This window comes from Sycon ciliatum, chromosome 4 (assembly GCF_964019385.1).
Source record: "Sycon ciliatum chromosome 4, ocSycCili1.1, whole genome shotgun sequence".
Lineage (NCBI taxonomy): Eukaryota > Metazoa > Porifera > Calcarea > Leucosolenida > Sycettidae > Sycon > Sycon ciliatum.
Window position 1 is genome coordinate 39,277,790 of NC_088646.1, and position 27,054 is coordinate 39,304,843.

The 27,054-nt window shown below is 48.5% G+C and overlaps 2 protein-coding genes across 4 annotated transcripts; both read right to left on the reverse strand.

Moving 5' to 3' along the window:
- Window positions 1–183: 183 nt before the first annotated feature.
- Window positions 184–16,248, reverse strand: LOC135816093 (ack-related non-receptor tyrosine kinase-like). 3 transcript variants are annotated; one of them, XM_065329462.1, is made up of 13 exons: window positions 15,310–16,248; window positions 12,259–12,438; window positions 11,607–11,750; window positions 10,953–11,138; window positions 10,418–10,533; window positions 8,418–8,544; window positions 7,962–8,111; window positions 6,940–7,046; window positions 6,157–6,266; window positions 5,592–5,619; window positions 5,067–5,165; window positions 4,144–4,178; window positions 184–3,462 (listed from the first exon to the last, which is right to left on the reverse strand). In XM_065329462.1, exons 1-13 carry the CDS (start codon window positions 15,559–15,561, stop codon window positions 719–721), a joined length of 4,278 nt encoding a protein of 1,425 aa, XP_065185534.1. In that variant the 5' UTR covers window positions 15,562–16,248; the 3' UTR covers window positions 184–718. The 3 variants fall into 3 exon arrangements, with proteins under 3 accessions (XP_065185534.1, XP_065185535.1, XP_065185536.1); XM_065329463.1 differs by lacking the exon at window positions 15,310–16,248 and adding an exon at window positions 13,476–13,889; XM_065329464.1 differs by lacking the exons at window positions 10,418–10,533; window positions 10,953–11,138; window positions 11,607–11,750; window positions 12,259–12,438; window positions 15,310–16,248 and adding an exon at window positions 9,164–10,403.
- A 3,865-nt stretch (window positions 16,249–20,113) lies between these two features.
- On the reverse strand, window positions 20,114–26,699 carry LOC135816098 (plectin-like). Its single transcript, XM_065329468.1, has 5 exons — window positions 26,511–26,699; window positions 24,411–25,049; window positions 23,132–23,433; window positions 22,091–22,684; window positions 20,114–21,492 (listed from the first exon to the last, which is right to left on the reverse strand). The coding sequence occupies exons 1-5, from the start codon at window positions 26,554–26,556 to the stop codon at window positions 21,154–21,156; spliced, it is 1,920 nt and encodes a 639-aa protein (XP_065185540.1). The 5' UTR covers window positions 26,557–26,699; the 3' UTR covers window positions 20,114–21,153.
- Window positions 26,700–27,054: the final 355 nt, after the last annotated feature.

Below are 27,054 nucleotides of genomic sequence, written 5' to 3' on the forward strand. Positions count from 1 at the left end.
ACAAATCGTGGCCACAGGTAGGTCGACCAGTAATGTTGTCGTTTCGCAGATATCTGTCTCTCTCTCTCTCTCTCTCTCTCTCTCTCTCTCTCTCTCTCTCTCTCTCTCTCTCTCTCACGCATATGCCTGCACACACACACACACACACACACACACACACACACACACAGGCCTACCTCAAAGTCGTATACATTGTAAGTTGCGTAATAACTGCTTGTTGTTTGAAGACGACGTGAACATGCTGAAAGTTCACATTGCATTTAGGGTTCACAGGAGGCAAAATGGCACTGTACTCAGATTGACAAATTATTAATTTAACAGCTCAATGAACGGCCATGACATGACGTCTTTGAATAGGAGTCTTCAGTGCTGTGTACAGTAATAACTGCAAGAGCAGCAAGCATTCATTTCAACACAGGCGTGCGAATATCAACAATAATGATGATGCTTCAATCAATGATCAACACATACGAATACATCAAGAGCCTGAAGTGTGTCCTTCTTCTCAGTGTTATTGCAGTCTTGTCTCCGAGGAAACTGTTCACAATGTATTAGAGAAAGAGAACACAATCAAAGGAAGTGTTTGTAGAACGATGGCTTCATTTCAAGAGTTGATAGAATCCTTCTCAAGAGTACAGGACTACAGTTCAAGGCAGCACTTGCTAGCAGGCCAGTGTTGGCTTGTGTTGGCTTGCAGCTGAGTGCCTGCTGTGACTGCTCAGGTTGTGGTGGGGTTGCGAACGAGATAGTCGACTGCCCTGTCTTTCTTCCAGCGGCAGTGCTTCATGGCCAGCTCACAACGCGTCATGTCTATCTTGTAGCCCATCTCACACAGACGGTTGTACACGTCCAACACTAGCTGTGCTCGCAGGTGTGTCTCGGTGACCTGCGGCGACTCGTACGCCTGCAGCGCCACCATAACGTCGGCAAACTTCAAGTCGGGCAGCTGCTCGACCAAGTTCTGTGCAAACATGGCTGGTGACTCGGGAGCGGGCTGCCTTCGTGATATCGGTGGTGATTTCGAATCAGACGGTGATGTTGCCGCTGACATGCGATGAACAGTCAGCGGTGACGGCGCGTTCGTCTTTGACTTGTGACGTATCGGCGGTGATGGAGATGACTTGGCTACTGTATCATAGCAGCCAGTCCCTACCCCAGCTGCCTGCGGCTGAGTGCTGTCTAAATGAGGCGCGTCATAACCCAGTGTATCTGCTGCAGCTGCTGAGGGTAGCTCTGCTGCCGACTTTGCTCGTGACGCTGCTTTCTTCTTGGGCGGCAACGGCGGTGTGCTTGTAGCATAGGGTATTAGATCAACACTTTCAAACGCATGCGCTACTGAATAGCTTGGCTGGGCTCGGGTCGACATATCTAGTGTGTTGTATGTGCTTGCAGCGCCTGTCGTGGCTATGTCACTGTCGTTGTCATTGCCGACCAACACACTCATGTCGGGGCAATATACCAAAGGCGGAGTCGCCGGCCCAAAGTCCTGCTGCTGACGTTGCAGCTGTGCGGTAGCTGCTGGTATTTGTACATGCATGCTGGCAGGTGGTACATTGAGATCGCTGTCTGGTCTCCAGTCGCGACTCATCACGTCGTACCTGGCTCTGTCAGCGGCAGAGTCACCGTTACCATGGTGACTGGCACCGGATGATCCCGGCGGTGTTGCTGTGTCGTTCAACGGGCTCGCCGCTTGCAGTGCGCTGACCATATCCTCTGGGAGTACCATGTATTCATTGCTGTGTGCACGCGGTCGTTGATGGGACTCGAGAAGGGTTGATGAGCGCACGTGATCATTGATGTAGCGATGCTGGATAGCGACGCTCTCCTCGCTTAGCGTAGACACGTTGGATAGAGATGCTATTGGCCGGTTGAACACCGACTGCAGAGAATCATCGGGGTATTCCTGACTATCCCGGGCGTTGACGTAATCTGGACGCATGGTATCCGTGCTGTTACTCCCACCAGTACGGCTGCTGCAGCTGCTGCTACGTACAACGATGTCATTGACGTAGTCCGATGATCTCCTCCTGTTGCAATGCATCCTGATAGCGTCATCATTAACGTACTCGGACGATCCACTTGAACCGCTGGTCTTTCTAGTGCTGTCGCCTGTCGAGTCGACTGATGTTTTTGCTACTCTGGACGATGCCGCTCTGATCTCGTGTTCTGAACTATGTGGTATTGCTGTTGGTAGTGGCGGTGTTGCTGGTGGTGGTGGTGGTGGCAGTGCTGTTGTTGTTGGCAGTGGGGGTGTTGTTGCTGCTGGTGGTGGTGGCGGCGGAGTGATGACATCTGGTACTGATTCTCTTGATCTTGCGCGGGGCCTGGGTACCGGGGACCAGTCTGCTGACGGTTGCAGATGAGAGTTTGTGGTGGCCTCGCCCTCGGGGCTGGTGCGCAGGAATCCTGGTTCGGCGGCGGTTGTGTCGTACGTGGAGCGTGATTTGGCCAGTGATGGCGGTGCACCACTGCTGGACATCGGTGTCTTCGGAGGTGAACTCAGCAAGTGGACCGCTGACCGCACCTTCCTATGACGTGGAGCCGGGACTGGCCGGTTAGTGCGAGGTGGAGCAGCAGCTGCAGCAGTAGAACCAAGTGTTGGTGCCGGTTTGCTGGGAGATAGCGGTGTTCTTGCGTGATACAGCTTGTTGACTTCCATTGAGTCCAGTGCAGATTGCTCCGAGATCAGCGCTGTATTTGCGCTTGCTGTGGCTGCTGACACTTCTAGTGATGCTGGCTGTACACGAGACAGCTCGCCTTTCTTCATGGCAAGGTCGATGGCTTCCCTTGCCGCCTTGCTCATCACATTCATATCCGTATAGTCGTCCATTACTCGGTTGGCCCTGGTGATCTCCGGTGCCACATACTCCTCCTCGGGTTCATCATCCACACTGCCGCCGCCCCCACTTCTAGCCTGCGTCTGCCTGGGTGCCATCATGGTCTCATAATTGGCCATGCAGGTGTTCTGGCCGCGTCTGGCCGAGACTGGCGTTGTGTTGGTGTTGGCAGCGGCTGCTGAGCCGTCACCTTGTCTGGCGGCAAGGTCCGACGCCGACGGCCATTTGCCCTGCGACATATCCAGGTAGTCCGCATCCGGGTCGAAGATCAGATTATCCCCCTCGTCCTCGTCTTCGTCCTCGCCTCGTTGAGAGCGCAGGTCTACTTCATCGTATTCCTGAACAGACCCCATTAGTACTGTACTACACTGACTGCCCACACTGGACGGGACCATGCGGAGTGTGGACGGCTCTGGCGGGACACTTGCCGACGTGCTCTCGGTCGCAAGTCGTTTTGACGCTGGTTTCTGTGCCTGGCTGGCCGTCCAGGCACGGTGCAGGCTTGCGGAGGAGCGCTCGGCGGAACGGCTTGCCGTGGTGCCGGGCACTTCGGGCAGGGGGTCGTTGCTGCGGTGGTGGTCTCCTACTGGGCCGAGGTGTGATGTGCTGCTCGCTGGTGTGGAACCTGTAACAGGGAATAACAGTGACATGCGTACACACACACACACACACACACACACACACACACACACACACGCACACACACACACACACACACACACACGCACACACACACACACACACACACACACGCACACACCGGTACATGGCAAGGATGGCAAGGATGGCATGGATGACATGGATGACATGGATGGCATGGATGGCATGGATGGCATGGATGGCATGGATGACATGGATGACATGGATGACAAGGATTGAACAGCCGTGACATGCCTGTAGATAGTTGAAAGTGTGCTGTTGATGGCATCTTCACTTGATCCATCCAACTGTGGACGTGTGGTAGTCATGTAGACCAAAGAATACCACAGTTACCGACACCAGCATCAACCATTCACCATCAACATCAACATCCCGTAATAGTAAACTGCTCTAGACAAGGCTTGTCTCGTTCCGAGAGACACTGGAAACTCATATTGGGAGCGATTTGCTATCATGGAATGTTGCTGGTGAACTGTTTGTGCTGGTGTCTGCAAGCATTGTACGGTACACACGCAGCACATTCATAACATTCATAACTTTGCTCGGCAAAGGCTATCATAGGATTCATATCTGAATGAAGTTGTACTGGAGCAGTGTGAGTGCATTGCAGACGTCCGGACTTGCCGAACTTGCACTGCTTCCTTACCATTCTTCAAGGCCTGTGTTTTCTCCTCAAACATTCTGTAAGGCACGAAAACAGACAGAAAACAGCGGACACGGTAGAAGTTTGGTCGTTGCACCGGTTGCTTTGCATTGCTTTTCTTGAGTCAGACTACACTGCGGCAAACACAGCCTTTACAGTCTTCGAAGAAAATGCTGAACGGTCTCTGCTTGGATGACAGCTACACCATAGCTCAATGGTTAGAGCATCGCTGGCCTCAAGTGAACGTCCCTGGTTCGATTCCTGGTCATCATCATCATCATCATGTGACCAAGCCGCTTTTACGGGCAACAATATTATGAATATAAAACGCAAGGTATTATCATCATCATCATCATCATCATCATCATCATCATCATCTGCGTTGCCGAAAAAATAATAATAGTAAAATTTAAAAAATAATAATAATAAACGGCATTATGCAGCTGTGTAAGCAGTAGATGCACAGTGCGACTGCCAGGCATCTCTGTCAGATGCCAACTGATTCCTGGTGGTGACAGTCAATTTTTTCTTCAGACCTTTCCCTTTTCCATTCCCATCAACTAGTAAATATGTACACTGTGTGTCTGGTGCACCAGAATACGTAAGAGGGAAGTTCAAACCTAACCATGGAGTACTGCTGCGTGCATTGATGTGTGCACTGTAATATTATGTGTGTGCAGTATACCGTGTGTGTGCACTGTCACAATATGTGTGTGCAGTATACCGTGTGTGTGCACTGTAATATGTGTACACAGTGCATTGATTCATAGCACAGAGTAGTGAGCCTATGGCTATCCATGGACTTTCTCACTCGACTAGCTCGCAGTTTGTTTGTGTGTGCGTGTGTTCGTGTGTGCGTGCGTGCGTTTGTGTGTGTGTGCGCGTGCGTGTGTGTGTGTGCATGGTGTATCCATGGATGTTCTCACTTGACTAGCTCTTCATCAGTCATGTCCTCCAGTCCAGAGACATGCAGGTCGTGCTTGAAGTTGATTGGTTCAGATATGCTGGCCGCCTCGACGCCGTCCCTACAAACAAGCACACAATCACAACAGACAGGTGACGGCCATAAATCCAAAGACCCTCCCACCGACACATTGCATGACACATTGCACGGCGTACTATTACTACAGTGTAGTTGTGTTGTGGTGGCGTTCTGACTGTTCTGACAGATGCGCAAAAGCCAGTTGGGTCAGTCACACGAGCCATCAACATAATGTGAACTTTATGTAGTACTAGACATGATGAATTCCAGTGTGTTCTTGAACACACTCAGACAGACGTGCACATCGGCATGCTTGTTTCTTCTTCTCTCTTTTCTTCTTTAAGCAAAACTTGAAACACATATACATACACTTGTAACGTCAGGTTATTCAACTGTACGTGAATGATGTAGGTGTACATGCCAGCGTGCACTCATACTGGTAGTTATACGAAACAACTCATTTCCTTACCCGGGCGTGCGTCCTTGTGGTGACCGACCTGTCGGAAAAAGCGAAAAAAAGAGAAGGGAATATACGGGAAATGTGTTGAAGTGAAAGGAATTCGGGTGATTAAAGTGTGCTTAAAAAACTGCCCATATTAAATTATGCCATTCTGTGCACAAAAGCAAAGCAACGTACAGAGACCAAGACATGTTTTCCTCTCTATTAAACTCTGAGTTTCATGTTTAGAAACACTCACGAGACACTGTCTACACCATTCTTTGACAAGTCTCTTGATGCATATCCATGATCAGCGGTATATCATGGCAGCAGATTTGCAGTGCCTTACCAAGCACAGTGTACTGTACGGCCTGCAGGTAGAGTGCAGTACTGGTGCAGTGCTGGTGCCGGAGAGCGTGCCGCAAACAGAGAAACCTTTGCCATCTGGAAACTTTCGTGGGTTTTTTTTGCGAAGGGCGTGAAATCATAAAAGGGTAGAACTATAGCAAAAAATGAAAACTAATGAAACCGTTCCCAATTGCAACGTGCTGATGCTGGATAGTGCAGGAAAGGTGCATGGCATTGCGTGCCTTACGGTCTTCTTCCGGCGAATGCACCTTGGTGTCGGTGATGATCTCGACGCAGTCGTACCTGAACTCCCCGTATTCACCATGCTGATTCTGAGCAAACCAGTACACGGTTTGTCTGTGACAGCAACACAACAAGCAAACAGAACACTGATCACTGAGCTAGAACACACATGCAGAGGCCACGCCGTGCCATGTAAACAAAGAATAGTTTTCGTTCGCAGCCATACTCGGAGTGGCAAGACGGCTTCCTCAGGCACTAGCCTCTCTATTGCGGGGAAGGCTCTCTGCCCTCATGATGCGCGCATTGAACACTCTTCGGGCAGTGGAGCACTCTACTTGACTATGCCAATCACCAGCCAAGAACTACCAACAGCATCCACTGCTAGGGTATCACAATGCTAGTCTTCCAACTCGAGATTGCAAACAGAACCTGCAGTTATGCCCTACCACTAAAAATGACCAGTCCACACAAGAGCGTGTGCTGCCAGGATCCATTACATTCCAAACCAACACAATAGATCACTTTGTCACTTTGTCAGATACTTCAAGTCTACTGATTCAATACAGTTCTGGCCAGAGAAAATCTTCCTTATCATCAGAATACTGAAGTTATGCTGCATTAGAGTGCAATGAATAGTACGTGTGGTGCTAGAGCCAAGTAGCGCCCCGGTGCTATTTTATTCATGAGGTTGAATTTCTCTGGCCAGGACGTTACAAGCTTGACTTGCCACACACAGAGCATGGCATGTATAGGGGGTACACCTAGCTACACTGTAGCGGGAGCATACTTCTCCACAATGGTCAGCATGTCATCGGGGATGAGCGAGAGCATGCCTGCGGTGCCGTCACCGGCTATGACTTCCTCGCAGGTCACCCGTGCCTGCTGCGGATAGCACTGTACATGGACACACACAGGTGTGACACGGCCGCAAGTGTGTACACAGAACACAACAACAAACACGGTGAGTTCACATCACAGTGTACCGCTGTATTGGCACCGGCCAGGGAGTCGTAAAGTACCGGTAGTTTACGACTCCCTGACACCGACAATAGGTCTTCGCCACCATGCCACTACAGTGCCATGCAGCTACACTACAGTCGCAGAGAGGAACACTATCCTTCGAGATGTGTCTTGCCCCGCACATTCTATCTAAGTGGGTTAAGAACTGCTTGGTGCCAGCTTTCACTCATGGGCACGGTATCTATCCATCAATACAATCACTCATTGGGCATGCACTGATACATGCAGCATAATGTACATCAGTTTAGGCCGAGTAAAAAAAATTACTAGATGATCGTCCTTTTTTTTGGAAAAATCGGGGAGGGCGGGAGGATTTTATTTTTATTTTTTTACTTTTTACCCTCTCATGCACACAGTGTACACAACAACATCAAGGTTTTTTTTCTCTTTTTTTCTTTTTTTTTCTTTTTTTCTTTTTCTTTCTTCAGCAGATCGATACTGACGTTGTGATATACTAGTAGTATGTGGTCCATATAGTAAAGAAAGTATTAAACAAAGCGTGCACATGTTTCCTGCATCCGCGATCGGTAAAAAACCAACGATTTCGGCAAAAACTCACGATTTAAAAAATAAAATATTTCTTGGGGCGCTGACAAAAACTGGGGCGGACGGGGACGATCATCTAGCTTTTTTTTTTACTTGGCCTTATCTTCAGCATTGCATACTAACAGAGGAATACAGCTGATCATCAGAGTATTGTGTGGAGGCTTCAGCACAGTTGTACTTTACTGTGATACCAAGCTGCACAGTTTGATCTCAGAGTAGTGCATAATCATGCCACACACCTACCTCTCTGACAAGTGACTCTAGTGCAGTGAACATCGGCCGATCGGCTGGTTCATGATTCCAGCACCTCTGCATCAATGAGTAGATGTCCACGGGACAATGGCAAGGCTTCGCAAGACGATTCTGACGTGGCTGATCGATTTGCTCCAAGATCTACGGCGACACGCAAAGTAAACCATCCAGACGGTGAACATACACCCAGCCTACGCACAAGAGATATCTGCTTCAAATTGTCCTAGAAAGTGAACCGTCAGAAGGCTGTCAGCCTGGGTGGAGTAGTGTGGTGGCGCTGGACTCTCTTTCTGCAGTAGCTACAGTGAGTGTATCCTAGTGGTGTTATTGAGTTCTGAGCAGTAGATGAGAGTCCTCATACGTCAAACCTGAATAAGAGGCCTGCTTTTCTCTTTCAGTGAAGCACCCGTAATTAGAACATAATTTTGCTCGGACAGCGTTTCTTACCTCCATCGTGCCCAGCTTTGGCCATGGTTCAGCGCCGTGAGAGAACATCTCCCACAGCAATGTGCCGTAGCACCAGACCACCGACTTCAATGAGAACGTGCTGGTATTGAATACCTCCGGTGGAGCCCTGCACACACAACAACAGACCAAAGAGAGAGAGTAAGTTACATTTATAAAGACAGGTAAGTCTAACAAATGAGGACTGAGACCTCTACAACAGGGTTTTTACGCCTGAAAGCAGATGCATGATTTAACAAGCAGGTTGTCAGTCTAGATTTTATGCGCAGATGGAGAAAAATGCGCAGAATTTTTGTAATGAGATGAAAAGCAGAAATAATAAGAAATAATAAGAAAAGATGAAATGAAAGCCTGCTCACAACCCCGCCCAGCCTTGCGAACTGGGTATGGTGGATTAAGAACCCGGTTCAACGCTCGAGCAAGCGCTCTCCACTCAAGGTGTTCACAGCAACTGATAGGAACTCATATGGGGAAATTATAGAAAAGAAATAATAAGATAAAGAGAATAAATTTCAACGCACCTCAATAAACGGAGCCCCACATACAGTACCTCAGAAAAGTGGATCTTTCGACCAGTGTTTTTGTTGACGTCGCAACCAGATGACGTAGCTGCTTCGCAGAGACGTCTTACTGCACAAATTACAAATAAATTTTATTCTTCGATTAGAAAACCCAAGCGCTTTCAGAGCCCTCCGAAGAGAGTCCGGGATGAAACCACGCACACCTACCTCAACCGAAAAAGAAACGACCTGCCACCCGTTTGCTCGGCATTGATCGGCCAGATCCGCATATCGCCTGTCCTTCCGCGAGTTACTGACACTGAATCTGTCCTCAGCACGAACTGTCAACTCCATCCAGAATACAATCCTACGACTCGTAGAGTACAGAACTATATCTGGTCTTAGGGTGGTAAGTGCAACACAGCTAGGGAAAGAAATCTTTGCACTAACTGAGTCGACAAGAAGTTTCCAGTCGAGAGAGAGAGAGAGAGAGAGAGAGAGAGAGAGAGAGAGAGAGAGAGAGAGAGAGAGAGAGAGAGAGAGAGAGAGAGAGAGAGAGAGAGAGAGAGAGAGAGAGAGAGAGAGAGAGAGAGAGAGAGAGAGAGAGAGAGAGAGGAGAGAGAGAGAGAGAGAGAGAGAGAGAGAGAGAGAGAGAGAGAGAGAGAGAGAGAGAGAGAGAGAGAGAGAGAGAGAGAGAGAGAGAGAGAGAGAGAGAGAGAGAGAGAGAGAGAGAGAGAGAGAGAGAGAGAGAGAGAGAGAGAGAGAGAGAGAGAGAGAGAGAGAGAGGGAGAGAGAGAGAGAAAGAGAAAGAGAGAGAGAGAGAGAGAGAGAGAGAGAGAGAGAAAGAAAGAGAGAGAGAGAGAGAGAGAGAGAGAGAGCAGGATATGGCATCCAATGTGTTGGCATATTAGAAATGATGCACAGCCCTATATGCTACTGAGGCGCTCTAATGATGCCCAGCAGGGAGTCCTAAAAAACCGTTCAGTTTTGCACACTCTGCTGCCCAGCCCTACATGTCAGATGCTACATAACTGAGAGTAGTTTGCTCTCTGAGACTTTCACCATGGGAAGCTGTACCCACAACTTTATCAGCAATGATTGGTTCATTCGGGGTTAAATTCCCCTTTTCCAACTACTTGAACAGCCAAGAATAAGAGACTGCCCAACCATCCCACTTTGATCAAAGATATCTGCATAATATGATATTGCATTTGTATTCAGTAGGTCTGGGTGTAGCACTACTGTGACTTTAGGTGCAGGGTGATGAAGTTGGACATCCTACACTTGGATAGTGCATCAATGCTAGTAAAGGATGACATAGCAGCTAGTGCATGCGTGTTCATGTACTGGTCGGTGCAGCCCTACACAGTCATGACCTGATCAATCCCGCACTGCGGCACATGTACAGTCATGCACTGACAGTCATGCACCGTGGCTGACAGTCAATCCCTCCCTGCACAATCATGTACTGTTAGCACCCACCACTGATACGGTATCTTGTGTTTGAGTCGCGAGCGGATGCGCTCTGCTTCAATGTTATCTGTGAGGTACTTCAGTACATCGGCACTCTGCATGAGACTGAAGTTGCCCACCTTGCACTGTGGAGGTATTCAGCAGGTTCAGATAACATCAAGGACATGCACACGCACACACCGTACACGCACACACATGCACGTAAGCACACATGCACGTACGCAGATACACACACGCACCAGTGACACACACATAAATATACAGATCATACACACATGTTTGCACACACACACACACACACACACACACACACACACACACACACACACACACACACAGGGAACGGCAATGCACTGAGAAGTTAGAACACCATCATGTTTCAGACAGTTAGAATTGCAGTGCTAGGCTCAAACTGTCTGACAGTCTCTCCTGCATTAAATTTTGATAATGAAACAGGAAAACACCATCCATTCTCAGACTACCTCAGGTCTTATACAACAGTATTGAAAGATGAAGTTGATCTTCAAACAAAGTGCACACGTACCTCTCCGTTGGCGGCAATGTAGATGGAGCTAGCTCGCAGGTTGCTGTGTACAATGTTTTTCTCCTCCAGATATTTCAATCCGCGCGATATCTGCATGGCCATCTCGAAGAGCGTCGTCAGTGGGAATGTCGGCCCTCGGCGCTGCAGCTCACTTGATAGAGTGCCGCGAGCACAGAGCTCCATCAACTGTCGTGGATAATGTGGGGAAAGGACGAAAGAAAGATTGTGAGAGAGAAGGATGCCAGGTGAGGAACAAGCATGATGCAATTGCAATAGACACACAGCTTAGCCTTTTCCTCTGTGCTGCGCTGATGAGTTCACAAAGAACGAAACAGCATGCTGTCCGCAGATTCAGCTTAGCCTTCACATCTATGTCTTTATGGATGTACAGCATTCTTGTAGTCTAGAAACCAAGCAGTGTGCACTAAAAATGACTCGGCTACAGGTTAACACGCATCTACAAGCTTCTAGTGGACAAGGGTGGTTTGTTGTTCCCTCCGGCATACACTCTCTGCCTGATTGCCATAAAGGATTCTCATGCAGCGGATGGTGTAGCCTGGCCCGCTCAGTGGGCCAGGCAGCAGACAAGGAGAATCATCAGGTCAACACTCACGAATAGGCTACAGTTGTGGATCAATGACACGGATACCTTACCACATAAGACACGTGACCAAACGACGTGACGCCGAAGAACCGCACAACGTTGAGTTTGTTGACGTTCGTCAGCAGGCTGGCCTGCTGGAAGAAGGCACGCTGCTGACAACAGCTCTGTGTAATGGTCAGCAGGGCGACAGGTACCTACAGTAGTGCCACAGCATAGTGCACCACACACACACACATACACATACACATACATATAGACACACACACAGGCATATATACAAACAAACATACATACACATGCATGCACACACACACATACACACACACACACACACACACGCATGCACGCACGCACGCACACACACACACACACACACACACACACACACACACACACACACACACATACACGCACGACTTGCTTATTTTAACATTGCAATGGCCAAAGATAACATCAGTGCCAATACGGAATAGAAGGTCTCAGCGGCAACGGCTGGTGGGGGGAATGTTACGTGAGAAGATCATTTAGATGTAGAAAAAGACAAACACAATTATGCAATTTCAATCCTACACAGCAAGGATGCTTTCCTTTAAACAGTGCCGTCGTTCCTCTAAATCAGTGATATCAATTCTCTTAATTAACATGATGTCATTCATCTAGAATAGTGACATCATTTCTCTATAGCAATAACTCATCACTTACTGATGATCCATACTCATTGCTAAGCTGTCCATCCAGCACACAGCCAATGTCTCCAAATGACCCACTGAGAATATTACCAATTGTAACCATGTGGTTGGCTATAAGCCAGTGTGAGCGAGCGTCTGCCTGTGAAATGCTGGAATCCTTGCTCATCGTTGACTTGTGCCATCTCTTCACCGACTGCACACCAAAGTAGGGAGACAAGGCAATGGACCACCGACACAGGCACACATGTCATGAAGTTGTATTTTACCCGGGGAGTCACAGTGAACCTGAAACACCAAGGCCTTTCAACCAGGCACATTTTTAATAATAGGCAATTCCTTGGAACACTGAGAATGAAGTAGCTCTGCATGTAGTAGCAGCAGGGGGCTGGTCCGGGGGTGAGGGGCTGGTCTGGGGAGGGGGGGGGGTGAGGGGCTGGTCTGGGAGGGAGGGGGCACCTAACAAAAGACTATACTACAGTCGTGGCCAAAGAAATCCGACCCACGTGCCGAAAGCAGCGCCAAGGCTCACGCTGGACGAATTTTTTTGGACGGCGCATTACGTAATGGAAATGGAAACATGACGCTAGTTTTGACTCGTGGGTCGGACTTCTTTGGCCGCGACTGGAGTAAGTATGTTTTACAGGAGCTGTGAAGGAGAGAGTGGCAGACAACACTAGCTGTCAACAGCACGTTGATTTGCAAAAGCAAACACTTTTACTGTGGACAGTTAGTCATAACTCGTAACATTTTGTCCTTCTCCTTTTTCACCATAATTTAATTGGCGAGTTCAACTTTACTGTAAAAGTATGCCCTTGCGGCTTTGTACTGACATACCCTGATGTTACGTTAACAGCATAGCAGGCCCGGCGGAACCGGTTCGGTTGCTCAGGCCATGGCCGGACCTTACTTTTCGGCCGCTACCACTGCTGAGGAGGTCACTGTGTGTATACCCTCCATGTCGTAGACAAAAGTATGATAGGTTACAAGGCCGCCAACGGGTCCGGTTGGTCAGGTGATCGCCGGACCAACTTGTTGGCCATCACGGTGTGTTTCCTGCTGAGGAGGTTATGTGTACCCACTACACAGAGTATGAAAGGCTAGTTTATGGCGGGACCAATCAAAAACTGCTTCCGCCTGTCCTGCAGACCTGCACAGCGATCATAGCGATCATAGCAATTACATCATAAACTGTTGCACGAAGCAGCATGCACTGGCGCACTACTTCACTACCTTCTTGGATGTCCTTGGCCGGGGAATTGCTGGTACTGGAGGTAGATCATCCTGGTCAGACACGCGCTCTGGACACCTGGTGTTGGAGGTCGTATCGTCCGTACTGCGCGAGCGCCTAAATAATCTGCCACCATGACCCCTCTGTGATGGAGTGCCGGAGGATATGGTTGCTCTTCCATCTTGCTCCTCGTCGATTTCGCTCAGGAAACGGCGCAGGCTCCGTCGGATCGGGTGCGCTGGCTTCATTTCGGTTCAACCTGTGACGGGTCCGACCAGTGAGAGCGATATCGCCGGTGTTGGTTTCTTGAACACTGCTGCGCGGCCTTCACCCACGACCACGCAGTCGGCGCGTTTCCGGAACTCCACCGCCTTTACTCGATACTCGACTCCTCGTCTGGGTCACCAGGTCACGCACGGTCACGGTACGGGTCAGCTAGCACCGCTCCTAGATCCTGTCATCTCACATGATGTCTTCATCATAGTCAAAGTAACTACTTACTTAGTTCCGGTACCACTAGTGACTCACTAGTGTAGACCTACCTGTCCTCCGCGATCCGTTTATAAAATATAAGGTTTACCTTTCTTTCTTACCGCGCAGAAAGCAGCAGGATAGGACGTTTGCCGGCAAGGGGTTCGGATGCGAAACAGGAGAGTCGGAGGAGGAGGAGGGCCTAGGGCTAGGGGGAGAATCAGTGACTACATGACTGCACTACCTGACAGGCTAATGAATAATGACTGTCATGATGATTCTTCACTTGCTCCTGAGTCCTGACTAACCATGCTAACTACTAGTAGTAGTACTACTACACTACTAAGCACGCCGCAAGGCGAAGTAAAGGGAACAAATCCATGTACATGTACTAGTCCTTGAGCTATCCTGATCATCACAGTGATGCCTGATGGTACTTATGCTTGCACCTGCGACGCACCATCTCACCGGCCGGCGCAGGCCAACAGCTACAGAACGTCGAAACAGACAAAAGCCAGCCTTCTCACTGTTAATAATAGTGTTATGACATTGTGTTCTGTGTGTGAATGCGATCTGGCCCGGAATCGTTCCCAGTGCAGCACCTCTGCCTCTGCACTTCTACTACTACTAGTACAGCTGTGTCAGTTTTTCATCGACCCTCTGGATGGCACTGGGTCTTACTACTACTACTAGTCTTTTGTAGTAGTCTTGTAGTAGTAGTCTTTTAGTTTTAGTTTTAGTAATTGATAAGTGAAGCTCCTCTCCAAACTAACTACACATTGCACTGGTAGCATGAGTACTGTTACTTGAAAGTGTGACACGTGGTCATTGTGGAAGCTAGCTACCACCTGGTCTGTGCAGATAGTCTGTAGACTGTAGTGGCAGTACCATTGTAGTGTAATGCTACGGGAAATCCACTGGTATCGGCTCGCGTAAGTGCTCAGCACTTACGATCGTTCATTGTTGTATCCTCCACAACCACTTGTCTTTACTTATATTTTTATTACTATAGTAGCAAACAAGGGAGGAGATTATTAATTTTGCTCTGCTGCTGACAGCACCCTGCTGCATGCACTGTCCTATCCGGGTTGAGGGAAGTCATTATTGTCTGATCTTGTAGCTATCTACACTGTACAGTGACTATGTAATCTACATTGTACTAATCATGGTAATCAGTCAACGTAATAACGATCAAAGTCACGATATGCGATGCGTCACTCTGTGTGCGTGACTGCGTGTACGTCTGTCTCATTTTGACTTTTTGTGCATGTGTGCACGTGTGCATGCATGATGTAGCTAGCTAGCTACGCGCATTTATTGGGCAAAAGATAAAGTAGAGTAAAAAACCAAAATAATGGCACTTACCGCTGGTATAACTCTCTTCCATATCGACGTCCCTTTGCCGCCTTTATCCTTCAATCGCATTAGCCTGTGGCGCTCCAGATCACTGATACCCACTGCTTGGAAATCCCTGTCCTCCATGTCGGTGAGGTGGTCTATTCTTTCAACGCCGATCTGTCTGAGCGGTTCACAGAACTGCTGCATCTCGGCCTCTTGCAGCAGCTTGTAAAACCTCTCCTGGTCTTGGCCCCAGCTTAGCCGCCTGGTAGACGCCATGATCTACTGGTAGCAGGCGGAATACTGCAGCTTGGTGTTTGGAGTGATGCTGGCTGGGTAGGTGAATAGTCTGCTCTATGACTAGCGGACTTACGGGTGTCCCTTCCGATCTACATTCCGGTGAGTCGGACAGCACGCACTCGTGCGTTCATTCTGATGGCCGTCAGTTTGCGAGCCCGTAGAGCGCGAGCAGCTTGTGCTTGGTGCACAGTCAGTCACCAAACTGAGCTGGTGCCAACAAGCAACGGCAGGCAGCTGAATTTCCTGTTGTCCTGTGCAGATGGCTCATTCAACGGTCGTTGGTTCACTCACATTCACACTCACACAGGCGTGTGCATAGCCTAGAGTAGTCCCGTGTAACTGTCCAACACGGCAACAGAGCTTTTTCACGCTAACAACACTTCACCGACTCAGTAGTACCATGGACACTGAGCTATATCTGCCATTCAGCTACAGTACCTTACTGCCGTGTGGAGAAGGGAAAATCTCATCACCTACACTACATTTGGAATATCCCTGGAGTGAAAGCAACAACTCATAGTGCCCCGACTCTTCCAATATCAATCAGATAAGCAAGTTGATGTGCAGCCCAGGGGAGAGACTAAAAGCACATGCAATTGTATTGCGTGCAGTGTGTAATCCGGCAACTCACAACACGATATCCCCGCTGTGGCACGGTGAGACTTTGCGGATGCTGGGCAGAAATAGCTTGATGTTGCTTGCTAACTGGTACGGTTCACAGACAGCCGGTGCGGTACAGTGAGCACGGAGCTACTGCCATGGCCGCTCCTGCTGCCTTCACGCGGCTGCATGAACTGATATCAATGATGTCATGGCTGTGCACAGACAATGTGCCATCACTAGCCCGTCACTGCCAGGCCCAGGGCGACGACAATGTCAAGATGTCAAAAGCTAGTCAGCAGTGTATTTGCCACTATTTGGGTATGATCGGTACTGCACCGTTTGATCGCATGTCGAGCAGCTCAGTGGCGTCGTCTGAGCACATGTCAAGCAGGTTATTGGCACGTGTGCTGGTCACCAGCTGAACTGGGACGTATACCAGTGCATGGCAGTGCATCACAGCCAGTGTATGGCATGTGGTTGCTTTTGGACGTTCTTCTTGTGCACGACATCACCGGCTGACAGGTGAATGAATGTTCCTTGCTTTGTGTTAGTTCAGGCATGTTAGTGTCGTGCATAGTTGTTGCTTTCGGCCAAGCTGAACAGGGCCTATTTTAGTCATTGTGTTGAGGCTCGGATGACGTTTGTCCGGCGTTGTGTGGCGAATGGGTGTTATGTGCACATGCGCATGTTCACGACGGAGAAAGCAATGCATATTATGCGCTAAACTTCTTCTCATGAAAAGGTGTACACTATACACGCTTGTACTAGCGCCCGACTCCCGTCTGTGTACCATGGTGTAAGATTTCTGATGGCATCTGTAGGTTTTGTCGTGATTTCCTGCTACTGCTTGACGGAAATGTGCTACGCGTGCCTTTGATACTATCACTGTGTAAGGGGCCAGAACACTGGCCCCTTACACAGTGGCCCCTTACACAGTGGCCCCTTACACACTGGCCCCTTACACAGTGGACTACATACACACACAGAACACTGGCCCCTTACACAGTGGCCCCTTACACAGTGGACTACATACACACACATGAGAACAACTTGCAATGTAACTGACGCTGTACTGATACCTGCCCAGGCTTCAAGCTGCCAGGAACAAGCTGATCGCGAATTTGAATGATGTCAGACTGTTGGTCACGGATTTGAATGGTGTCGGGCTATCAGCTGCAATCAATAATATGTATTGCATTGTACTACGGTTGTGAGCAGGGGAATTTCTCCTCATCGACATGAATGAAACAGCATTGTGTAAGAGTGCAGTACAAAGCACACCGATCGCGTGGTTGCTGTGATGCCGGTAATACCGGGATGTTTGTAGCATGTATTGTGTATTGCTGTCTGATGCGTGTGTTCACACGAAACTGCGAGTAACAGCGGAAAGAGATTTGTTTGCTTCATTGCTGTGTAGTATTTGTATTGTGTATTATGTATGTGTGTCTGGGGGGGGGGGGGGGGGGGCATCCTCTTAAATGGCGCGGCTCTTAAATGGCGCGGCTCTTAAATGGCGCGGCTCTTAAATGGCGCGGCTCTAACTCGTGTTATTCATGGTACCAACGTTGAGTTCCGTTCTGTGACCGTGTTAGCTCAGTATACTACTAGTAGTTTGGTGTTACAAAGTTACATTCACGGTCACGGTCTCACCTTCCTTTGTAACCGTGACTAACAGCGCCTTCTTTTGACATCAAGTAGTGGTCATAGCGCTAAGGCTGTGCGCGGTCTGTTCTGTCATCGTGTGGAATGACCCAGTAGCTCTCCTCCTGCGGTGCAGTTTAGTGTCAGTTAGCCTTGCCTCGTATGAAAGTTATTCAGTGCATGGTCGGCTTTCCTACTTTGATGGCAGTAGTCGTTGTTATCCTCCGCTCTGTCTGCACTGTTTGTTAGTCCCCACTGCATGGACAGCAGTGAGCACAGGCCAGGGGCAGTCAGTCAGGGTAATCAGGAACCGTGCGTGATGACGTGTACCGTACAGGCTGAATGTAGTGAACAAATGAAGCACTGGATCCGATACACAGATTGTGGTGTGCTGTCAGTGTTGTGTCGGCCAGGAAGTCGTACAGGTCTATACAACTCCCTGGTGCCGGTGCACCAAGATTATCTGATGATGGAGAGAGTGCAGATCATTCTGCATTGGTGTCTGGTATTGGGGTGCATTTGGTTGGTACAACCTAGAACAGGATTCACCTATCTCTTTGTCTGTCGCCAGTTAATCCCATATATAGGATTAGCCGTGACTTCAAGACGCATTTGCCGCCTCAAAAATGGTCGATGTGTGAAGCAATGTTATTGAAGATGCATTTTGATCTTTCCCACAATGCCTCTCCTAATTTAAAATGAATGAATAGAGGTCACTCACTGGCTAAGACCTCCAGGAAAGGTATCTGTGTGCAATTATTGCTGATGAATTGCAATTACAAGTGGTAGAAATAGACAAGGAGTGGAATAGATGAATATTAGCACCATCCTAGCATTGAAGTAGTGTTGTAAAGTGCTCGCAGATCAATATGAACTAAAGACACTACATGTTTGGGGCATTTACTAAATCAGTTGTGTTCAAGTATGTACACATATTAATTGTGGAATACTCTTTTGGTACTAGCCTAGGAGGTGCTTCTTCTTTAGCCATAGATGCATAGAATGTTATTGTTAGCTCCACATGGGCTATATCTAGGCTTGAATATTGCCAACTATTGTTTTTATTGGCAGGGGAAACTGGGAAGAACAAAACCAATTTTTGAAGAGGCCAAATCCTATAATAGGATTTTGAAAATTCTGGACACTCTTGCACAGGAAGGCCTGTTACAGAAAAAGTAAAGCCCTTGTGCTGGTGAAACTTGGCAGGCGCTAGGCATCATCTCTGATAAACACGGAATGCAGACTCCAACAGGTTTTTGAAGAAAGAACTTTACTTTGTAAGGTATGATCTACTCTTTCCCAAAAATTGGGAAAAATCCTATAGGATTTGACAGACAAAGAGATGACATTGTAGTGTTTTTTTTGGGGGGGGGGGGGGGGGGGCGTACTCAAATCCTGGTTCGAGTGCATCCTATAGTCCCTAGCCCAGACGCCCACGCAGAACCCCTATACAGTTTTAGCAAGAGTACATAACCCCCCAAGAGTGTGCAACTCCCACGTACATGTACCCTGCTGTCCCGACAGAATTTCAAGTTGACGTCCTTATTTATGATGCAATGCTCCTTGCACCAGTGATTTAGTATTTTAGGGCATGTTCGATTGGTAGGATCGGGATCCCGATCCACCGGATTCCCACCCTTTCGCGGAATTCGATTGGTCGAATCCGGATCCAAATGTGACCTTTGTGCGTATATGGCGGGTAAAAATCGAGCTTGTTGACTTTTCGTACAACTGGCGCGGTGAGCACGACTTTTTATTACTTCGTCAACATGGCAACAGTCAAGGCCCAAAAAAGTGTCCAGTTGACTCTGAAGAATCTGACGGATCTGAGATCTGGATCCCGATCCCTACCAATCGAACATGACCTTACAACAGGTGTACGGGTGTCAACGCATCACACGTAACGTTTTTCTTTGCAATGATTTGTACAGGATCAGATGGGCTTTGGTCTACCACAGGTTCCGGATTCGTCTGACAATCCGTGTACAGTGCGCATTGCATCATAAAAATGACGTCAACTTGAAATTCTGTCGGGACACCACCCATAGTCGAGTGGCACACTCTTGGGGGTTATGTACTCTTGGTTTTGGCCATGCACTCAGACACTGCAAGCATAGTAGGGCTGCGGATCATTCCAGCAACAGACTGTTTGCACTTTTGCCTCCCGGCTGGCCTGATCCCAGCAAGAGAGAGAGAGAGACCGATAGGGGGGGTCGGTCGAAACAGCCACAACCGCAAACACACATGCACAGACATGCACAAGCAAGAAGCAGGCATACCAGCAAGCTGGACGACAAATCATGAATGTTAATTCAATACACGATCATGGTATCAAGATGTGAGATAGTCTGCCAGCTCTGAGCTGGACAGACAAATGCACAAAGGCAAGACGCAAGGGAGTAGTGCTTGTGATTGACATACGGACAAGACCAAGAATATACAGTTCATATTCAGCACACGATATGCTGTGTGACTGCAGCACACACACATAACAGTTACTGGAGCGCTGGCGGGCACAGGCTGGGGCCCCAAGGCTGACCATGGGTGATCGCCAAGCAGAGGAATGGCCCTTGGCAGCACGCAACTGCTATGCGCTTGCATGCATCGTCGCACACAGTGGCCACATACGGTGTACACACCAAAAGAACAAAAACAGATGTACTGCATCTGCACAAGCACCACTAGCTGGAAACAGAACAAGGAATGCAGACTATGCAGAGTGAGACAACAGTCACGACAGAAAAACGGCCGGACATGACCATTCATACACCAAGGCTTGCAATGCAGCCACTAAGAGCACATGTAATCCAGTACACAGGCCCGGCCACATGCCACCCAGACAGAGAACACTGACAAACACTGACAGAACACGGCATGCACAAACAAGCCAGGGCAGCATAGTGAAATCAAATAATTACCGTCACGGCAAAAGCAGCATATCAAGATACACAGACTGCAGGCATGCGTAGCACATGTACATACACATACGGTTACATACGCACACATGCAAGTGCACATGCACACACGACGGACATGAATAGACTCGCATGTTGAAACCTAGAGAAACACGCGCGCACATACACGAGACGACTGCGATCACCAGTGCCGAGACACATAGCTGCACAGTTGCAACGTCCAGAATGTACGAGCACAGGAAAAAGATAATTGAACAGGAGAGAGAAGAAGAGCTAAGCGAGCACCAGGGTCATGTTGCGTTGCGCGTAGCAATCACAAAAACAAATACAAATTGCAGTATAATAATGCTGCAACTCACGGCTAGGCTGGATTGATAGCGTCAGCAGCTCCACCACCACCACTATGTAGACATCAATATTCGCTCCACTCTGCGAGGCGGATAGCAGCTGGCTCGGAGGTGTCCAGCATGTCGGAGCTGTCACCGATTGCACGCAAACTCGTCGAAAGGCGCGAGTCCTTGCATTCGCGCCATGCCTTGGCCCACTTCGGGATCCAGATGGTGTCAATGCGGTGCAGGAAGCTGGCAATGTCCACAATGATACGTACCTGGTTGTTGGTCGGGTACATGAGCAGAGTGCACACGGAGTTGAAGTTCAGTTGGTCGCACCATTTCTCCAGGGCAACCAGCATCTCCGCAATCTGTTCTGCGGTGGCGTCGCGCATGGCCGGGAAGTCACGCACAGTTATCGTCTGCAGCCAGAATGCAATGTAGCAAAGGACACACAGTCAAGCACCAGACTGGTGAGGTACATAATCAGAACATCATGCCATGGCAGCGTTCAAAGCAGTACCAACGGCTGTGTACATTCGAGTAGCACCCATCAACTCTAACGTTCATAGTGATCGGTACGGATTGTAAATGGCACAGAGAGACAGCCAGACTCTGCCAGTGGTGAGCCGCCCCACGAGCCCCAAGCCCAGCTGGCAAACGACTCCCTAGCCGCTGACAAGCCAAGATGTTATGTGTACACCCTAGTAATGTGCCAGCTCAATAAAAAAAACACTCTCCATATAATTTACAATTTGACATTGTTCTTTCGGTCGGTGCTGGCATTGCCCAAACCTGCCTGTAAAACGCAAAGCCGCTAATGATCTGTGGACATTATACAACATCATGCCAGGGAAAGAAGTATGGTGAATGAAAGTAAAAAACAACAACTGATACTGGTAACAAGAGCATTGGAACAAGCAGGACCACAATTCATAGAGCTATGTTTCCTCAAGGGGCACTTACTTACATGTGCAATACAACCACAGAAAGGTCCCAAAAGTTGCAGTATCTACTTACACAGCTTGGGATTCCTTGTCCTTCCGGGTCAAAGGCGACATCCAAATGCAAACCATTCACAACAGATGTGACAATTTCCCCCAGTGGATAGTTAGTTTTCGCGACTTTGAAGTTCTCGCCCTCTACATAAAGGATCTCCAGTGCTTCAAGCTCCTCCTCTACGCTCTCCTCTGGCTCTGCTGCTGCAGTTGTAGATGTGTCCATTGCAGCAGCTTCTGTCTCTTCAGTTGCCTCGGAGGATGATTCAGCGGCGGCGGGCTTGTCACTACAAGTGCTGGTTTCCTCTGCGTCGGCAGCTGGCTCTTCGCTGGTTTCAGTCGCTTTCTCTGTCTCTCCATCTTGCGACTTGTCCTCTGCAGCAGTTTCTGACTCTGCACCGTCTGCTGTTTTCTCAGCAGTCTCTTCTTCTGTGGCTCCAGATTCAGCAGCCTTTTCAGCTTCTTCTGCTGCTTTCGCGTCGGCTTCAGCCTTGGCCTCGGCCTCAGCTGCCTCCTTTTTCGCTTTGGCCTCAGCCTCTTCAGCTTCTCTTTTCGCCTTGGCCTCAGCTGCCACCTTTTCCTCTCGTCTCCGCTTCTGACTGTCCTTTGCCCGCTCCTAGCATGGTAAACAAACAAAATCCGCACACAGATAAGCACAACAAAAAAGGCACACACAAAAACGATTAAAAGGAGACCATTTGCGGTTATCCGACGTGGCCAAGTCAACACACTAACAAGTACAACTTGGCGACACGACACACATTATTCAGCATACTAAAACAAGAAACAGAACAATGTACATTGACGCGGACAGGATTACACTGCACCTGCCGCCTACGTAGATGTTTTACTCAAGTAAAATTCTCACACAGCAATGACACAGGCAACTGCTGTCTGATTAGTGTTCCTTTAACGCGAAACTCTGAGTAACGGCAGAAAAGGACTAGGTTGTGTCATTGTTGTGTGACTAACGTTATTGTATACACTGGCGCTGTCCACTGGACATAGAGCAGTACACGAAGCCTGTTGACCTTAGACACACCAGCCTAGACGTCTTACTTACATAGTTACGGACGTAGCGTGCAACAAGGTCGTCATCTTCACGGTTGTAATGGCGGGCGCGAGTTGACTGATCGTCCAAGAAGCGTCGGCGGCCCTCGTAATACCGCGCCCAGTTCTCTGCGGGCACATGAGCTCTGACATCGCTGCTCAACGAGCTCTGCGACCGCACCTCCTTGAAGTAGTAAAGGCGCAGCAAGTAGTAGGCGTGTACGGGTAGTGTGACATGGTGATGAGATGGGCGCGATGCCTGCCTGCGACCGGTGACAAACTCCAGATGAAAGCTATCACAGTCAAATTTGTCATCTGCATAGATACACAAACATGAGAGAACAGGAAGGGGAAACACACAGATATTACCATCATTGGCGAGGGTCATTCTTTAAATGTAATCCTCTTCTCATTGACGGCAAGATCCACGGATAATGGTGCACGGTGTGGATGGAAGGACGAAAAACGGACTGGGGTAAATTGAACGTTTGTTTGCAGCACAGAGATCAGAGAGAGAGAGAGAGAGAGAGAGAGAGAGAGAGAGAGAGAGAGAGAGAGAGAGAGAGAGAGAGAGAGAGAGAGAGAGAGGTTTAGTATATCGGTGACTGTGTTGAAATCTGATTACTCATATTGCGATGCAAAACGCAGCAAGCACCAAATTTGTTGAGAAATTGAATTTTGAAATTAGTGCAATCAAAAGGTCTAGGGGCACCTTCAGGCAACTTTTTACATACAGAATCTTACCAGAACCACTTCAGAAATGGCCCTTAGGCCATTTGTACAGATCCACGAAATCCCGTAGACCCGGTAGGGTGTTGAATGTGCAGGACCCTATTGTGTTTTCTGCTATTTCCACTAAGAAATGGGGCCTGAAGGCATTTCATACGAAAACCTTTTTCTGACAAAGATCTAGCTAGTCATTAGCTCTAACCAAAGTGAAGAAGCTAGAAAAGCGATTGCTGGTCATTGAATTATGACGCTAAAAAGGTCAAATGCGCATGCATAGCACACAATGAACACCCTACCGGGTCTACGGGATTCTACGGGATTTCGTGGATCTGTACAAATGGCGTAAGGTCGATTGTTGATCAAATATGGATTTAGCTACAAACCACACATAATATGAATCCCGCTTTGGCCACCATCCGAGAAGCGATGAAATGGATAACGCGTTTTGCATCTACACTATTCACAATTTCTATTGAAATGCCCCCAAGGATCTGCAAGGATCTGTGAGCACAAGAAGCATTGGCATGGGAAACACAGCAACACAGCTGAGTCAACAATCTTACCTAACCGTAGTTCCTTCTGCAACTCGGAAGCACGCTGCATTAGTTTCTGGGATTCATCTAAGAGGCAGCGGATAAACACACCGCTTGCAGCACTTGGGACAGCCAAGATTTTGACCTGGTCCCTGCCCTCGTGACTTAATCGACACACTACTGATGGCATGTGCTGACGATTGAAAAAGAAATCGGCTGTGGACGGCTTAACAGGTCGCTTTTTTTCTGGTGATTGTGATCTGGGCTTCGATTCTGACTTAGACTCTGGCTTAGCGTCTGACTTGGTGTCTTCTTTGCCTTCCTCGGTGGCGTCGGTTGAGGGGGCATCATTGCTAGCCGTGGCATCAGCGCCAGCCGATTCTTCTGCATTCGCCTCTGAATCGCCATTTGTAACAGGCTCCTCTGTTTTGGCATCCTGACTTGGTGCTTCATCTGCATCCATCTTTTCCTCAGTAGCAGTAGCAGCAGGTTCATCCTCTGTTGCTTCAGCCGTGGTGCTTTCCTCTACTGCTTCGGATTTCATGGCCTCTTCGGCATTTTCTGCTTTCTCCTCTACCTGTTCCTCGGGCTTAGCCTTCTCTGGCGGAACGGGAACATCGAGAGTGACATGCTTGAAGGCGAGTACTTTGTACTCATCACCGTAACCTCCTGTACAAGTAGTCCGCAATCAGAGAGAGAGAGAGAGCGAGAGCGAGAGCGAGAGAGAGAGAGAGAGAGAGAGAGAGAGAGAGAGAGAGAGCGAGAGAGAGAGAGAGAGAGCGAGAGAGAGAGAGAGAGAGAGAGAGAGAGAGAGAGAGAGAAAGAGAGAGAAAGAGAGAAAAGCATTTTTAGTACTGTGAGGAGGACAAGCTGAATTGACATTCGGTCACTAAAGTTGTTCCCTCCTCCCCGTTTATTCTAAGAATTTGTTGCACTTGGCGCAGTGTACATGTAAGCCTGCTTCAGAAATGTAATTTATTGGGGGAAACCACCAAAAATCGCACGATATACACTATCCCCAGGACAATAGTGTCTATGTTACTGGAACTGAAGCAATGTGCAAATCATTCGAATATTCTTAGTTGAGACGGGTTCTCTCCAGCTGCACAACTGTTGCGACAGCATCCTAACCCCCCGGGAGATGCCCATGAGCTTAAGCACGATGCACAATATCGCTTCTGCGACGAGTTCGCCAGTTTTTTTCTGCAAAAGTTTGCATCGCAGATTGTCGCAGCTCTGTCGCATGTTGCATCGCGGGAAGTTGAGCCCAGTTCAATTTCTGCGACAAACGATACGCATCACTTTTTATACGGCAGGCGTACGTGACACAAATTCTCCGGCTTGAGTACGGTTTTGGACTGTGCATGCACTGCAGGATTTCGCTGCGATGTGCCGCACATAGTGCATCGAAGATTCTTCACGCGAGATGAAAAGACTTTCGCTCGATGCCCATCGCATTGCAGAAGTGATATTGTGCATCGCACTCAACAATCCAGGATAGTCAACAGAAGTGTCGCTCCCTCCCCCAAATACCAAATACATCGATGTTTGAAAATATCCTGCGATTTTTTTCAACCTTTCCGTCTCCCTGCAGTTGGTTTCCATTGCATTGGAACACAAATTAAAAGAAATTTCAAATATTCTGGTTCTGCTGGTACAGTAACGAATGCAGGGGTTCTATTTCCTTTTCATGAATTCCAATACTGGTATTAGGGCAGGCTGGAGAACAAAGGCACTGCGAATCGGATAGTAATCGAAGAACTTGCAAGAGAGCAGGCTGCTGCACTGGTCTAGAATTGTAGACATATTGCGCGGATCAGCAAATATGAAGTGCTGATGAATTGAGTGTCTTGTCTGATTTTCGTCAGAAAATATTTCTGCAAACAAATGTCCGAAAATCACAATGCCATGCAACAACACCCTTTTCTACCGTTACCATACAATATATACCCGCTGAGCGTAAGTGCACTGCGAGTGACCAAAACATGAGGACTTTCTTACTTTCGGACAAACACCTCGCCGTTACAAAGCAACTACAAGCCATGTAGGGAAGTTTGTTCGCAAGTGAAATGCATTTTAGAACAGAAATACATAAAATCGAAGAAAAAACGAAGGTTGAGAACTGCTCACCTAGTGGTGGAGGCGAACGGCGACGCTTCCTCGAGCCCTCGTACATTATTATAACTTATATGAGAGCTAAAAACTACTAAGAAAATGCAAGGATAGGTTCAAGACACCCTTTGCAAATTGCTGATGGATGCTCATCAGAGCTGAGACAAGGTGGAGGATAGTTCAACAAAAAAATTCGAACATCACGAGTTTTGCCTTTTGCCAAAACCCGCAAGCCAAATGGCAAATCAGCACTCGGCCCGCGCGCTGGTGCTAGCATACTACGTGTAGTAGCGCACTGATCATGTACTTGAATCCGCCGTCTTCGACTGTGCCAAGCAAGCGCAACGCCATCTTATTGCCATGGCAAAGTGCAGCTCGACTGCATCGACTCGACTGGGCCTGGGCCCGATCCCGGATCCCCCCCCCCCCCCCCCGATGGCGTGGGAGTCGTAAACAAAATATTGGTATTTTTATACCCAATCTGCGGACAGAACTGTTTCGTCCTTTGTGGACTCGTCAGCGCAGCACAGAGGAAATGAGGCCGAACCTGATAGCAATGGAA